Here is a 17343-nt window from a genome sequence, read left to right on the forward strand (position 1 = left end):
AACACAAAATAACACTTTTAATGGCAACTGCAGTCTCAGATTTATTCAACCCACTGAACAGAATCCCAGATTTGGCTGGCTATGGGTGTGTTGACTGTGATGCTTCACTGCATGTTAGAAATATGGCCAAAAGAGTCAAGAGAGTCTGCAAAAAAATTCAGAGAAGAGTTCACTGCCTTCATAAACAAAGAAAGTGATACAAAAAGATCAGTCAGCAAAGGCACTGAATGTTCCTAGAGATACATCTGGAAGCAAAGTTTGCCCAGTTCAGAAGTAAAGGAAAACTGGCTACACTACCTGGATGTGGCAGAAAGCAGAAGATATCACTAGCTATGACCACCAGATTTCTGATGAGGCAGGTGGTCGAAAACACTGCAGCAACATTTGGTGCCAGCAGGCACTGAGGTTTCAGTTTGCACAGTAAGGAGCATACAAAATGCTGAAGGTCTCCGTGCCCTTTCAGGCACATGGATTAGCGGTTGGTGTGGAGGGAGAAGACTGAAGCATGCGCTGAAAAGAACACCCTGCCTACAGTTAGGCATGGTGATGGCTTGCTGATGCTCTGGGGTTGTAAGAAAAAGTTCTGTCACAGTTGCCTGACTTAAACCCCAAAAAACATCTTGGGTGGAATTTGAAGAAGGTCAAAGCCACTGCCCATGAGGAATGGATTACGATTACTGAGGAATGCTGCCAGATGCTGGTGTCTGGCTATGCATTACGTTTGCAGCAGCTCATAACAGCAAAAGGGTGCTCTACTAAGTACTGAGACACTTGTTAAGAAAGGTTGAGTAATTCTGAGACTGCAGTCATCATTAAAAGTGGTATTTTGTGTTGAATTTGAAGAATTCACATGTAATATTAAATTGAAATGGGTCTTGTTTGATTGGTTTATTGCAAACAGCTGAATGTTTGTACATTTTGCTAATGAACCTAATTTAATGAGGGTTTAATCATTTTGACTGCAACTGTAGGCCTTGTTCAGAAGATCAGAGTAAATACTTGAGTACTAGTGGCATTTTTACATTTATGAAATGAAGAAATGAAATGATACAACACTGCTGAAATACTTGTAAAAATTCATCAATACTGGTTTGTGCATCTACTCGTACACGTCTGAGAAAAACAAGGAATGTTGCCATACTTTCGTTCCTTTCCAGTCTTTTTGGGCCATGTTTGGAGTCCTACTTTCCATACTCGCACTCCATTCATCATCGCTTTTTGACAAATATTTATAGTCATCCCTTTGGAGAGGTTCTCCGTGCATGCATTCCATAATGCATCCTCATCAGCGTTCCTTGCCATGAGAACACAAAATCCAAAAGTAAGCAAGATTTACGGAAGAAGCTGATAAAGGCTGATAAATGTGTCAGAATGGCTGGATGCCATGGCTTAGTCATTTCCTTTTGTTTTTCTTCTTCAAAGGGAATGCTAATGTCTTGTTGTTGTTGTTGTTTTTTAAATTTTGCACATAATTTAGTCAATAAAATGTAAACACAGTTTGGTGTGAAATGCTCTGTTCTACAAAACCTTACTGAATCAGAATTGTTCCACACAGCTGTGACAGGAACCAGATGTCTGGAGCATGTAATGCCTCTATTATCCACCTCATAGAAAGTTATTGGCTGTGTATGCTTTGTCTGTGACAAAACAGATCACTACTGAGCACATGGGACTTTTTTCTCCTGGTGTCTGAATCCATCCATCTTCCTGCCCGCTTCTTCCGGGTCAGGGTTACAGAGGGTCCAGAGCCTACCTGGAGCCTACCACAGATCAGGACAGATGGATAGCGTACCAGTCCACTGCAGAGTACCACACTTCCCCATGCCATGCCGCTTTGCCACCAGTGGCTGGAGCTGGAGAGGGCACAATTGGCCGTGCTTTCTCCAGACTCTCTCCCCTCATCATTCTTAACGCGGTGTCTGTTAGCTGGTGTGGTGGAAGTGGGGACATAGCGTTTTTTCCGAGCGTGTCAGCTGCCCATTGAAAAAAGATGGTGGCTGGCTTTTGCATGTTAAATCCTTACACTCCCAGTATTGGGAGCACTGCTAGTGCAAGGGGAAGTTATGTCATGAATGGGAGGGTTAATTGGCCAAAATTCAGGATTTTTTTTCTACAAAAAATTATAGAAACACTGATGTTGTTAGTTTTTTTCTTTTTCTTTTTTCTCGTCCCCTGCCCTTGAGCGTGTTACACCTAAGACATGCAGGGGGCATTAAAAGGTAATTTAGTCCCCAAATAATTTACTCAGAATTTCCCACAGTTTTAGAATTTTCAACATTATATATCAAAACTGTATAGAAAACAAGACTTTAGATTTACAGGTGGTTTTGGATAGTAAATAAAATGGCTCTATTTCCATTATTGTAGACACTGCAACTCCTGGTTCCTATCACCACCGCTGCAAAGAAATCTGTGTGTATGATTCTGTACAATGAATGAATTTCACATTAAACCACTCCAAATGGTTTTGTTTACATAATTGCATAATGCAGAAATTTGTAAAAAAAAAAAAAAAGAAAAAGAAAAGAAAGTGAGCATCCTCTTTTTTCGCTCGAGTTCTCTGCCCATGTTGGTTAAATAGATCCAATATATTAGTATTTCTTCCAAGTTTAATTTAGTGTCTTGTTACAGTTCTTTAGTCTGCTCAAAACATCTCAAACAGCTCATGATATCCGCAGGCGCACTGCTTACAACACAACTAGCTGCTTGTATCTGGAAGCGTCCTGTTTTGCATGGAATTTCCATCACTTTCTTGTTCATGTTATGAATTGGTCCCACTTGGTCATAAATAAATGAGACGAGCTCGGAGATGCGCTCACTTGAGTCAGGCGCACTCTGGCAGCTCCAGCTATGCTAAACGCCTAAACACACTCCATACATAACAATGAATGCAGTGCAGCATCTTCCAATGACAAATCTCACTGATGTCACCGGAGTCCTCATATTTCATGTGCTTGGAGTGAAGACGTGCGCCACTGTAAATCTCCACATTCTGCTGCTATCAAGGCGTTCAAGGAGCAAAGTCATGCTCTATGCTCTACCACAGGTCAGTATGTGTTGTCTTTGGTTGTGGTGGTGGTGTGGATAGCACTGGAGTCTTCAAGATTGGACCCCGGGTGTGTGGGTCGCGGTCGGCAGTGCAGCAAGGACAGAAGCTCGTGGGACACGCTGCTGGAGAAGGCCGTGTAGATCCAGGGGTTGGTGCAGGAGTTCAGACTAGCCAGCAGCATTAGTATGGTGAAGGCCACACCTGAGAGGAAGTATTAAATGATCACATTTTAGGCTACATTTTACATCCAGAATTATATAAGCTTTTGAAAGTGGACATGACATAAACGTTTGCTGGAAAATGAAACGAGTGGAAAACACTTAAAATGATAGTTTGTTAATAAAAATCTAATTAACACTTACACCAGATGCAGTCGATTTACTACGACAATGTTCAATAGAACTAGGAGATGCTAGGCTAATTAGTTAGCTAGTTACTAACAAACACTGTCACCACTCACATTTCCAAAAACACACAAAAATCATATTTTAACCTGCTCAATAATGACTAGAAGAAGTAATATTCCATATTCTCTAAATATAAAAGTACATTTCCAAGAGAAAAAATATACTTTTTTATAATATAATATATTTTTTATAAAGTCCTCCAGCACTGAGCAGTGGAGCAGTGGACTGTGCTCTTTGGAATGACGGTCCAGTACGTTTGGGATAGGTTGGGGAGTCACTACAACAACAGCAGGTGTCCCAATACTTATGTCCATGTAGTGTATATAGATGGATAAACATGTTGACCAAAAGAGAGCATGAATATATGAGAGAGCAAGCACAAACTGTATATCTCAGCATTGTCGTATAAGGGAATTAGCCTATAGAGTGAAAGGGGAGTAGATGATAGCAATACATCACAGCAGAGGTCAAGCTATCCTCTTTTATAATGCACACACCTCATAGAAAAAATACACACATGAAAGATATCCCACCCAGGGTCCTTCATTTCACCTTTTCCACTTCTATTGCAAATGTTATTCCATAAACCATATATATATAGTGCTCTATTAATGGTATACTGGATGTATATACCATATATATATATATATATATATCAGTTATCTTACTGGCTGCTGACCGATACACACTCAAGACACAGTGCAAACATCTCCAGTGATCCATAAACTAGGCTAGCCATAAAAGAACCATTCTCAGTGAACTAAAACTAAATGTTATTTAGGAAAAATAATAAATGCCCCCTTAGTTACTCAAACAACACATTTACCAAATTCAATTGCCAGTGAAATTTAAATGCTGATATTGATATTATTGATCATAATTTGCCATGAGTTATCTCTAAGTTGCGATAAAAAAAAATAAAAAATAATAAAAATAATTAAAAATAATTATTGTTATGCGATAACAGAAAATGCCAGGAAATGAATAAAATGCAGGTATTTTAGGGCAGTAGTCCACAATTGATGAGTTTATTAAATACTGGTTTGAAATATATGTACAATATATGTCAATACTGATTTGATTTTATCACCGATATCACTGTCCATCACCTCAAAGAACCCTTGTGGAATTGTATCAATAGTGTAAAAAATCTTCATCAAAAGCAGCTGCAATAGTAGATTTGGTGCTAAAAAAAGAGAAAAGTGCGGTGGATATATGACACACAGCTAAATACTAAGTAATTAAATCAAGTGTGTGTTTGTGTGTGTGTGTGTGTCTGTGTGTGTATTTCTGACTGAGAAACCTTTTGGCAATGCTGTTTGCTTTTGAAACACCAGCATCTGGCTAAGGGTGAGACAGCAGCATGGGACAGTCACATGTTATTCAAAACAGGTTCTTCATTGGCACTGGGATACGTGTGCAAATGTGCTGCCTGAGTAGGGAGGAGAGGACAGAGGGAGGACAGCCACAGGACACACTCCACCGTCAGGACTTGAGTTATTACGTAGAGAAAGAGAGAAAAAAAAAACTCAGCATAATGTGTGTGCTACTGATCCAGGAACCTTTGGAATAGACTTTTAAACTGCTCACTAATTAACGTACCACAAATGTGTAGTGCTGGGCGATATATCATCCTGTAGCAGTATCTGTGATGCTGGCATGCTGTGACATTGCTTTCCAACTTCAGTGGAATTTTAACAATATATTTAATAGATAATCCATGGTATAATTCCCCTAAAATTTACTGGCTGCTCTAGAACAGTTTAAGGCTCATAAAAGTCCAATAAATAGTATGGTTCCTTTCTGGAAATGTGATTCCATTAATTAATTTTTCAAATTTATTATGTAAGGTTTCCACTTACAGAAGAAAACAGAACAAAACAGTTAAATCGAAGCAAGCTGTGAGTTGTGACATTCTCCTGGCCTGGAGTAGCAGTGCTCAGGGAGCTTTATTGTAATGATATCACAATCCAGGTAAAATGTTGTATGTTGTAATATGTTGTAATATGGATCATTTTACAGAGGTTAATTTTACACAGAAGGGGTGTTGGGATCACCCACCCCTTCAGTCTACTACTGCATTTAGACTATACTCATTTGTTGAAGTGGCACAAAGATTTCCAAGTTTTTCCTAATCTGTCACAGAGCCGAGATATTTAGACATTCAGTTCAGATCCACTTTCACAAAAGGTCTTCAAGTCAATACAAAGCCACAAATATTAAAAGTGTTGCATGGTCTTAGTTTCTTTATTCCTTCATGGGGACCACAGACACCCACAATTCATTCACATGATCAGGAAAGGCATCAGGCATTTCACCAAATTATATGAGTGAACTTGTGTTCATTTAAAATTTTTAATAATCTTTTACAGTAAATAAAACGGAAGAAAAAAAATGCTAACACAGCCTTTTCTAGGGCCATCTTGTATGTACTTTGGAGGTCTATCTATACATTTCTGATAATGTTTAGGTCAAGGGACCTACAGCCTGTGCCTCTTGAGGATTGTGAGGTGTGTTTAGGATCATTATCCAGCTGTGGAAGCCATCCTCATTTCATTTTTGCCTTTTGTTTTTACAAAAAAAATTGCTGGTATTTACTTACTGCGGCAAAGTTCTATTTGAACTCCATCTGTCCACAGGACTTGTCTCCAGAAAGCATCAGGTTTGTTCAGATGTTTCTTTGATGGTGGCAGGAAAGGTTTTTCCCCCCAATATTTTTTTTCCTAATGTTGCGACACCACTCCAGAGTCTGTGCTAAATCTTCCAGAAGGTCTTTTGCAGTCATATGGGGGTTTCGGATTTGCACTGCTATGAGCAGTTCTCTCAGTGTGTTTTTTGGTCTTCCCTTTACCTCTTGATAAACCCTTTTGTGATGCATTAACTGTAAAAGAAAATCTCTCTAAAAGAACATTTGTTGTAGATTGTTCTATATATATTTAATTAATTTGGTTCTATAGAGCAGAAAAATGTTTCACTGTTGAGTCAACAGACCCTTTTTCAACAGTATTTTTATTTTATATTTAGTATTTTTTTTCGTTTAGAATGTAGTGACTGAGCTGCGGTTATGGCCTTCCACTGGCTAGAAGTGTGGAATGTATGGGGTTATAAACCCGCCTGTATACTGCTGAGCCATGCGTTTACACCCTTACAAGTAAGAAATAAAAAAGATCTATGACCTTACCTTGTACTGGTGGGTTGGGGTCCCATGCAGCCCACAGCTGTACTATGAAGTAGGGCGACCAGCACATGGTGTACACCAGGACTATGACCAGAGTCATTCTCACTGTTTTGGACATTGCTCTGGACACACCTGGTGGTGGTAGAGGCAGGGAGCGTGTGGGAGGGATAATGGAGGGATAATGGACTGGGTTTGAGACCTCTGCAGGGGACTCCAGTGAGTCAGAGTAAGCCAGAGACGTCTGGTAGCAGGCAGGGCCAGTCTCAGTGAAAGGCTTCTGGCTCAGAGAGCAGTCCTGAAGATGTGCTGAGTTAGGGTGATTTGTGTGAGTGTGGGAGTGAGGCAGCACATCAGGAGAGCTGTAGCCTGTGGTCAGCTCACACCCACACTGGTCATCCCGACAGGGGCAGCTGCAGCAGTCTGGCTGTGGTGCATGCTGGGAGCTGTAGGCATTTAAAGATTCACTGTTATTGTTCTTCAAATGGAATTCTCCTCTGGCCTCCCTTGGCATGTGTCCTGCTCTCGTTCTCCCTCTCACTCTCTCCTCCTGCTTTTTCAGGTTGGGGAAACGGAAGAAGACAAGGTTTTTCTTGAAGTCTGCTGACACCACCCGCTCCGACTTTAGGTAGATGTTGTCGTGGATCTCCCTGAATATTCGCACCTGGGAGCGGGACAGTTAGGATGACTTAGCAATGGCAATTACTCAATCTGAACAAAATAAATTATATCTGGCTAAAATGGTACTTTATGTATAAGTCCCAAAAGCTCTGCCTTTAAGATGTTGAGTACATGCAGTAGAGCTGCTCTTTAACACCAGAAACTGGATTATATATCCTCTCTATATCCTCTCCATGGTCCATCTTTATATGATAAATCACACATGACACATCACAAATTCATATGGTATGTTAACCTCTTAAACACCGTATTCAAACAACTCAGTCTTACTATCAGTTGCAATGTGGTTTATGTGTTGTTTAAGTGACTAATGGGCAAATACTTTTCCACTACATACAGTCATATACATTCAGTGAAAGAGCTGACCTCAGTGACCCCAGTCTACATCGCCATTGTGACCTCATGCTGATTGTGATATCACAGCGGCTCCTGTATAAAGGCGGGTCAGTATATAATCATTGGCTCAGTCAGGATTCAGCAGTTTGCGAGACAGGTGATCCCTATGTTTACAACGATGTTGATGTAATTTGGCTAATGCTGTTCTCTAGAGCCCCTTGCATTAAAACCAGACTAACCCCTTCCACACAGGACAAGGTAAGCCCCATTTCTTAATTACTAATCACAACACCACAAACCCCTCGAGCTAAAATAAGACTGGAAACACACAACATCATCACATATGCAGGGTGTTATATTTTACCCTATGTACGTTTGTGTCCTATTCCTCCCACCTGAATAATAATCTTTATGATGTAATAACACTTATGAAAAGATTTTCCTTGTTAATGCTAGTTGTGTAGCCCTTAGCATTTTAACAGAGCTAGCTAGCAGAGTAAAGTAACACAGCACCAGACACTAATAACAGATTAAGCGGCCCTATCTGAATGTATCCTTCATAGTTTAGAAATAGCTAATTAAATAAATAGTAAGTAGCTAAGTAAATAGCTCTGCCCTTCAAGTCTAAACTTATGATCCTTCACTGCTCCAAGGGCTCACTTGAGTTAATACAGTAATGGAAAGCCCCTTAAAATGGCATCAGAGATTTCCCCAAGGGGGAAATGGTGAGGGCAGTTGATGAGAGCATGATAAAGACAGTATTGACATGGGAGTAAATGTTGTTATTGATGATGTGCTCAAAGATTCCATTGTTAGAACAAATGCCAAGGTTGGTGATGATGTTCATATTAATACGTTTCAAAGAAATCATGAGTAAAAACAGACAACTTTACTGTTAACAAGGCAGTGTATTTGGAAGCAGCATGTCCAAAAACATCAACTTCAAAAAGACTTGTAATATTTTTGTAAACATACCAAATTATGAAAGGCAATTATGAACAGCAACAGGGGGGCAAAACACAGCCATGGGAACATGGGTCCTTGGAAATATATGGCCATGGGAATAAAGAGCTCAGAGTTTCTAAAATTACAACAAGGGAGCTCAGGCATGGGCACCAAATATTGGGGGTGGGATTTTAAACTAAACATCTTAATCAAACCACAGATATGATGTGAGAAATGCTATTGTAACAGAATTGGAGTTTTGAGAATATTTTATATAATAAAATATAATATAATATAAGGTAAGTTTTGAATTAGCATTTTCAATCATTTATTTTGTTTGGCATTACATTGCTTTTTGTTTAGGTTTTCTGTGTGTGGATTTTTAAAGCTTTAAACTGGTCTGTTTAAGCCCTGCCTCCGCACCACCACACAGCTGATTGATCATAAGCCTAAAAATGGCTAAATGTTAATGTAAAGAAATGCCTGAACTTTTTAATTTTTTTTATGTTTTTATTAATATGTTTTGACAAAGGCATTAAAAAAAAACATGTTAAGAAAAACATGTTATGTTTTCGAAGCTCCTTTAATGTACTTTATTTTAAGACATACATTGAAATGAAAACCGACAATATAGCTATATATTCTATTAAAGCAATTGTTTAGTCTATGTAGAATGACTCCTTCGTCTGATGTTACTTTTCGAGACTAGCCAGGAAAGGCTGAACAAAATAAATGAAACTACATTCTGGCTTTCAGTCTTTTGAAACATACAGCCCAATCACTAGGCTGAAATTCCACTGAGCAGCTTTGACAGCAACCATATTACAAATGACAAACTCACCCAAACTGCCCCGTAATAAACCTGGCTCAAGACATCTAGTAATTAAAGAAGCTCATTTAAGAAGAACATTTCCAGACTATGAGGACAAATGTTTGACACCCAAGCTATTAAGCAAGCGGTTAATGCCAAGCACAGTTCAGTGAGAAAAGAGACGTGGGTGGGTATGTTTATATAGTCCTTTGTTTATGCGTGGATTTGTTCTTTTCAGAACAAAAGTGACAAATGTCTATTTTGAGCTGCTTTGCTCAGTGGTGTAAAATATCACCAAGCTAGAACACCCTTATTAAAACATGGCAGCTCTGAGTAAAATGCCTTCAGTAGGTCTGACCTCTTAGAATACTGTGCTAGCAGAGGCATGCAGTGAATCCAGAAGCACCACCTAATGGTACTATTTTTTAAGAGTGCTTTATTTATAAAACAAAAACACTTTTAATAAAATAGCACTGAAAGCTACAAACCCACTAAAGTATCAAGGTGGAAAAATATTTAGAAAGATTCCCTCAATTTAATTAATCATTCTTTCTTCAATCATTTCTTCAATTTAATATCCCCCCCTCAGTTTAACTAAAGCATCCCCTCTACACTGAGGTGTCTAATTGAGTTCATCTGGCTCTTCATGGCCCCCAATGTAAATGTACAAAGTATGTCTTATGACTATCTTCTCAAAGTCTGCTATACTTCAACAGTATTGCTCTCCTCTTAATGTGGAAAGTGGGTCAGGCTTACTTCAGCATAGCCCTGACCAAACTCAAGGCTAACATGGCTCCATCCTCTCTTCCGAGTCTGAGCAACCTGGTCAGCTGAAGCTAAAGCTAAACCTGGTGAGCTTACCTTACCAAATACGTGCACCTTAACCTTTTTTAAGGTCAAACTAAAACTTGAGCGGCTGCCCTGCGTGCCCAACGGCCTTCAGACATGAGGTCCCGATGCAGCATCGTAGGTGGGGAGTCCCGCAACCCACTGCCCACCTTGTTAAGTTCAATAGTAGCGAAGGTTTGTTTACATCGCTAAATAAAAACACTAATACGTCTCTAGGCTCTGTAAAGAGAGTGACCTACAGCCAAACTTGGTAAGATGATTAATTTGCTCTAAAAAAGGTTAACATGTGAGCGTGAAGATTAATTGTGTGTCTTAACACATTAACATTGAAAACACTAACCTTGATACTTTAGGGGCTCTGTAGAAAGCTACGAACTCCATGGTAAATACAATATCTGGGGAATACAATATTGCCAAATCTCTATCACCATAAAAGGAAGCAATTGAAGGTTTATTTACTTAAGACAAAGGTTCTATAAAGAGCCATGACAACTCAAAGAACCAGGCCATATTATCAGACTTTTCATTTTTATTTAGTTTTGATATATGCTATAATTGTATTTATATTTGAGATAATATGTTCAGCTATAGGTTTTAGTTCAGTTTCAGTATTACTAGTTTTAAATATTAATTTCAATATTAATAGTTTTAGTTTTTTATCTAGTTTTCATTTTCATTTACATGGACTGATGTCTTTGTACACCAAATGTTTAGCGCCTTTTAGCATTGCCCCTAGCATTACTATCACTGCTAGCAGGTGCACATCTGCTTTTGTTAGAAACCAGTTCACACTAAAAGTCATCCCAAACTGAACTGTAGTTTAGTTCAGAGGAGATTTGCTGTTGTAGCAATGCTATGCTTGGCTCAGCTGCAGCTTTCCTTAAAGGCAGCCAAAGACGATCCCCTCCTACTGTATTTTATGAGCCAGTATATCAAACGTTACCGGCTGTTAATTATGGATAGCTATTGGAAAAGAGTTGTCAGTCACTGTTTGCCTTCTGAGTTTTGTAACTGATCTAAATTTTTAAGGTCAGAGGAAGAAGCTCTGTCCCCTGGAGACAAATGGTGCTATTACAATGTTACCAAATACAATTTCAAATGAAAAGTGAACCTAATGAACAGAAACTGTGTGAGTAAGTTTCAGGCTCAGTCAGTGGGGAGCAAAAAAACTTTAGGGCAAAGTAATCAATTATACATAAGAGTCCCAGAAGGTTCGGAAAGACTTGCATTACCTGGCACAAGGTGATGATGAAGGCAGGCAGGACGAACACAGCCAGGGTCATCCAGGTTACATAGGCCTTAAGGCCCCAGGGCTCAGCAAAGTGCCCCCAGCACTCAAACTCCCCAGGAGCCACCTCAGACCTGGAGAAAATAAACACCTGGGGGAGAAAGGAAAAACAGGGATTTCAGTTCTTAGGATATAGATGGAGATTCCAGGAATATGTTATTTAAATATATTATATGTTATTATATATTAGTTAAAGGGGAATTCCACAGAGTCTTCCAAATTTCTAAATAATTAAATGGTTAAGATGTGAGCAAAGGCATTTCGAGTATTTTGATGTAACAGTTGAAACTGATATGATAGGAACCAGAGTTTAATGCCTTCAAAAGCTATAGTGCAGAAAACAAATATTATATTTGTAATATTTCAGTATTAAAAAATATAAAAAATATTATTAAATATTACAGTTAAATTGTTGTGCATGTCACCTAATGCATGAGTTGCTGATAGTTTAGTTCTAAGAAAGTGATGAGTTCTATATATAGTACGTATAAATATACTTAACTGGTGGTTTTGTACAGTGCTCCACTGAGGATACATGAATAAGGTTAAGTTGTGGCCACCTTAGTAAATAGTGGGAACAAGATCATTTAGTAGTGGCCATGACTTAGTAAGACATGGAAACGAGATACTGGACACGGGTTGGGCAGTAAAAAAAATGGCTATACTTGAGTTGTAGACAGGGTTACCCCTGGTTCCAATCATCCCCACTGTAAAGAGTTACAATTAACAATTGCACACCAAACCACTCTAAATGTTTTAACTGAACTATGCAGACACTGTCAGAAACTGTTGGAATTCATCGTAATCTGTTGTAAACTTGAATATCAAGTGAACACAGCAGACCAAGCTAGTGGGTAGTATAACCACCTGACAGTTACGACACTTCATTTTATGGAGTTATTTACTTAAAGTTACAGGAACCCTTTTACCTGTGGTACACTGAGCACAAGAGCCAGCCCCCAGGCCACCACGATTGGTGTGTTCCAGCGTGAAACCGTCCCTCCTCTGTACGCCTGCAGGGGGCAGCAGATGGCATAATGCCGGTCCACCGTCATGGCCACTATCATGTAGGAGGACGCAAACATGCCCACAATCTGCATGTACTTCACTGAGCGGCACAGTGCATCAGGGCCCTGGAACCTTTCCGTGATGTCCCAAACTAGCTGTGGGAGAACCTGGAAAGTGCAGCAGCTCATTATATAATTAGAATTTATATATAAAATATCATTTTATGGTAGCAGATTACATGGATACATCGTGCTATTTTCATGGGGTACATCTTTTCGTTTAATGGGTACGCATCTGTTGTGTAGCCCAAAAGTGGGGTTTGATATCTTAACATCTCATGAAATCTGTACTTCAGGATAGGTCTACTGGTAGGCTTCAGGGGGCTCTGCCAGAAATACTTTTATTGGCATATCATTTTTATATAGATTATAAGGACAATCCCAAAGATGTTCCAAAAATCAGTGCAAAGTAAAAAAAGTAATTTATATGGTTTTGATGTGAAGTAATGCATTGTAAAATCAGTTTCTGACTTTTTAAAGTGGTAATTGTCAGGCACTCAGTATTGCGCCCTCCCCTGGGGAGATTCCAAGCCGCCGCCCACAGGCCCAAATCAGGACTTATCGTTTATGTTCATGTGTATTTGATTCAGTGTATCGGTTCATGTTCATTTACGTTCATGTGTGTTTGGTTCAGTTGTTATCGTTCATTGTTTTTATCATGAATTTCACCTGGGACTGGGGGGGTACTTAAGGAGTCTCGACACCACCATTCGGTGCCGAGAATTGAACCGTATGGAGCCTTCAGGTTAGGTCAGGTTCCTGAGGTTCCTTGTAGGTGACCGGTGTGGTTAGGTCAGCTTCGGTGCTACACCCGCATTCAGGAGCGGGTCTCCCTGCTCTAGCAAGGCTCGCTCGCTTAATGTCTGGATTCTCAGGTTACCCTTGCCCAGCAAGACAATGTCTTCAAAACACAGCCATTTCACTTGCTATCTAAAATGGCTTTCACATTAAATTGTAATAATTACTGTAAATCTGAAAAAAAGTCATTTTCTTTGGGAACTGTTTTGCCTTACAAAAACAATTAGTCAGTTTGTGTATTTAAAAATTGTGTGGTAGTAATTTCAGACTCAGATTATTTCAGATGGCGTTACACGAGGATGCTCGGGATAAATATACCTGCAGGTTATGTGACAGGGTTCATAGATTGAGAAGAGATGGTACAGTGCAGTGAGTATCTCGTTGGATGTGTGAAAAATGGGTGTATAAACATATGTATGGACGTAATGCAGGACATGTACGGTCAGCAGTGGCAGAAACTACACATAGTTGCCCATTGTATTTATGCACAATTTCTTGTTGTTTATTTTAAAAGTAGCTGCTAGAGTACTGCAGTATCCTTTGCTGCACTCTACTGTTTTCTGGCTGATCCTCCAGAATAACGTTGAATGCACATCTGTCTGATTTATTTATTGCGTCCTGCCTGTACATTTTCTTGTCTGCCCTCTGTGTCTCGTCTGCACTCTGTTTCTTGTACTGTACTGTCTGCATTGTGTTGTACTGTCTGTATGCACTTGTTCTGTGTTGCACTTGTGTTTCTGTCTGCACTGTATTGTGTGCTGCACCATGGTCCTGGAGGAACGTTGTTTTGTTTCTGTGTACTGTGTATATAGTTGAAATGACAATAAAGCCTCTTGACTTGACTTGACTTGAAATCCCAGTCTACAGGAAATTCTGTAGACAGACAGGGATTGCCAGGGGATTTCATGGCTTGAGAAAATGCCGTTTTTTGTGGAGTGTTCTTGCAGAAATGGGTGATGAAGGACGTGTGTTGACTTCTAGAAGAAATTCTTGCCTGGAAGCGAAGTAATTTCCATTCACAAGTCGTGAAACACGGGAACGTTTCATCTTTCAGCTTCAATTCTGACAAGAAATTTCCTGTAGACTTGGATTTTTGCCACTGCTGGTAGACCTGTATAACCGTATGCTTCACTACACCTGTAAATTCAGCTACTTCCTTCAAACTATGGCCTTTGGCCATACATCGACACATTGAATGAGACATTCACTGCCATGTACCACCTCTTTTTAATCTATGAATCCCGTCACACACCCCGCAGGTATTTACGGCCATCTTATCATCTTTGCGCAACGCCATCAGCAAGAGCCTGGCGTTACTACAACCTTAAACACACAAAGTGACTAATTTTTTGTCTTGTAACCTCAAAGCCATCCTAAAACAATATCTCAGCTCTCATATTCAAAACCATATCTGTAATGACTTTCTGTGATGTTTTTAGAGTCATTACATACTTTAGATGTCTGATTCCTTTCACCACCACTGTGAACAGTGACTCAGTATGCTTCTCTGCACCAGAGCATTTCAAACCAACCACTTTTATTAACTTTGTTCACATCTGAACAATCTAATTATCCGAATGTTTTGTCAGTATAAAAATCTTCCCAAAGTCTAATAAATTAAACTGTATTTCACCAGTACTGCTCTCCTCTCGATGTGGAATAGGCGGTCCAAAGAGTGGGCCAAAGAGTCAGGTTTACATCAGCATACCCCTGGCCAGTCAAAAGGCTAACATGGCTTTGTCCTCACCTTAAGTCTGAGCAACCTGGCGACCTAAAGCTAAACATGGAGAGCCAAAGCATGAGCCACTGGAGGAGTGGCTGCCCCCCGCATGCCATTTTGTCCATCACATCCAACGCCCATCGCCACATGCTTATTGTGCAATTTATGGCTGGTATGGATGGGAGGGCCTGACGCAGCACTTCAGCCGGGGATATCCACCAACCGCCACCCACCCATATCCCACTCTAACAGCACAGCACGTAGCCAGCCACCAAAGTGGAGAAGCAGAGACTCAAAGAGCACTAGACAGAACGGACAATGAGGCACCTGGGGCAGTAGTTCCCCCAGTCGCGGCTTGAGCTTGTGTCAATAAATGGAGTGGATACAGACATCAAAGACTGTTCTTAGAGAGGTTTAGGTGATCAACATCAGAGCAGACTCAACTGTGCTCACCTGAAAGAAGGCCACCACCAGGTCAGCTATGCACAAGTTGACCATGAACAGGTGCATGGGAGCGTTGTATTTGCGTCTCCGGAGTAGAACCCACAGCACAAAACTGTTGCCCAGGGTGGCGAGTGCCAGGATCAAGCCCAGGACCCCTACTTCAGCACGGGCCAGAGCCATGTCTCGCACTCTGGCTGGAGGGGGGAGCTGAGTAGTGCTGGAAGAGCTGTTGTGAAAGAGCCAGAAATATGAGCCACCTCCGTGCGAGCCATTGAGGCCACCACGCTCTGAGAGAAGAGCTGATGTGAAGTTGATCCAATGGACCGTCGCATGGGCAGACCCATCCCATTCTGGCTCCCCTGAGATGGTCTCCATTAGACCTGGGCAAAAAAAGGGTGAATGAAATAATACATTATTAAAACCTATTCATTCCAATTAAGCAAAATTGCCTTATACTTTCAAGTTAATCAGACTTATGCCATTGTGTTTTCTGTCTGGTATTTGCAGAAAAGACTTGAACTTTAAAGAGCTGCTACTTCAGTACACTATATGCCAGTTACAGATGTGCAGGCATACTCAAGCACTATTTGAATTACGGTGGGAGAGAAAGAGGCCACATGTTTGAGGAAAGCGACATAACATTTTGTTAAATCATATGTAACATAATTTGGTTGTAGAGCAACCGAATCGTGCCTTTAGGGTTTACAGTACCAAAGCATTTAGCATTATGAAATGTATTTCATAACAGTCAGTTAGGAATGACTTGCAAAAATATACATGAAAATACAAAAAACAATACACATTTGGTGATTAAAATCTTCATCTTCAGGCAACATCATCTATCTCTTGCCTGCATGTCTGTGGGGGGTTCACAAGGGAGTTTTCCATAACAGCCTCCCAGACCAGAGGCAGCTTGAAAGTTTGTGTTTAGATTCCTTTAACATGCACATGGCTCACAAGCTTTGTTGTTTTAAAGGCCCAATAAAACAAATAAATGGTTGATTCATGATAACATGACCATTGGGCGGATGTTGCAGATAATCTCTTTTTTATGAGATGATTATAAATTTGTTCATCAATTTCACACACGTGCACAGCCACAAACAATCTTCTCTCTCCCTCTCCATTAACTTAATGGAATTAACTTAAGTTTCATTCATTCCACTTCTCTGTTGCTTCCTCCCCCACTTCCCTGTTATTTGTATAATTTTGCTTTACAGTTTAATTCGTGGGAAATGTTCCAATGCAGTACTTTAAAGAGGTCGTACCACAAACACATGTGATACAGTTTTGACCACCCTTACTGTAGGCCATGTGATTTCCTGTGGACACTAGCTCTATTGCAACGGGTGCACTTGTGGTCCTGTAGTCTTGATTTGCAAGTGCCTGCAAAGGCTGTAGGGTGTTCTATTTCTCATTTCAGCATTCAAAGGAGTCTTCACAAATATCCTCTACATGCCCTTTCTGTGGCCTACAGCAAGAACCACACTGAAAGATAAGATTACTGACAGTTTAAGTCTAGTGTTTGTTAGCAGTGTTAGCCTAGCCTCTCCTAAACTAAAGAAGCAAACTTTAGATCTCAAACATGTTCTGGCTAACAGACTTATTAGATTTTTGAGCATGGGAAGCAAAGAGCTATGATATGATAAGTTTTGGTCTAAGTTGGTAATTTATGGTCAAGGTAGTTAAGAAGTTGGTCATCCAGTTACAAACATACCATATTCTGGTAGGCTAGCTAGTTGACCAGCTCTTAATCAGCATAGTGATGCATTT

The 17343-nt window shown here is 40.1% G+C and overlaps 1 protein-coding gene across 1 annotated transcript; it reads right to left on the minus strand.

Annotated features, from left to right (window-relative positions):
- Positions 1-3029: 3029 nt before the first annotated feature.
- On the minus strand, positions 3030-15945 carry avpr2aa (arginine vasopressin receptor 2a, duplicate a). The gene is made up of 5 exons (XM_072696532.1): positions 15580-15945; positions 12471-12716; positions 11486-11632; positions 6638-7295; positions 3030-3250 (listed from the first exon to the last, which is right to left on the minus strand). The coding sequence occupies exons 1-5, from the start codon at positions 15943-15945 to the stop codon at positions 3048-3050; spliced, it is 1620 nt and encodes a 539-aa protein (XP_072552633.1). The 3' UTR covers positions 3030-3047.
- Positions 15946-17343: the final 1398 nt, after the last annotated feature.

Source organism: Salminus brasiliensis, chromosome 14, assembly GCF_030463535.1.
Source record: "Salminus brasiliensis chromosome 14, fSalBra1.hap2, whole genome shotgun sequence".
Classification (NCBI taxonomy): Eukaryota; Metazoa; Chordata; class Actinopteri; order Characiformes; family Bryconidae; genus Salminus; species Salminus brasiliensis.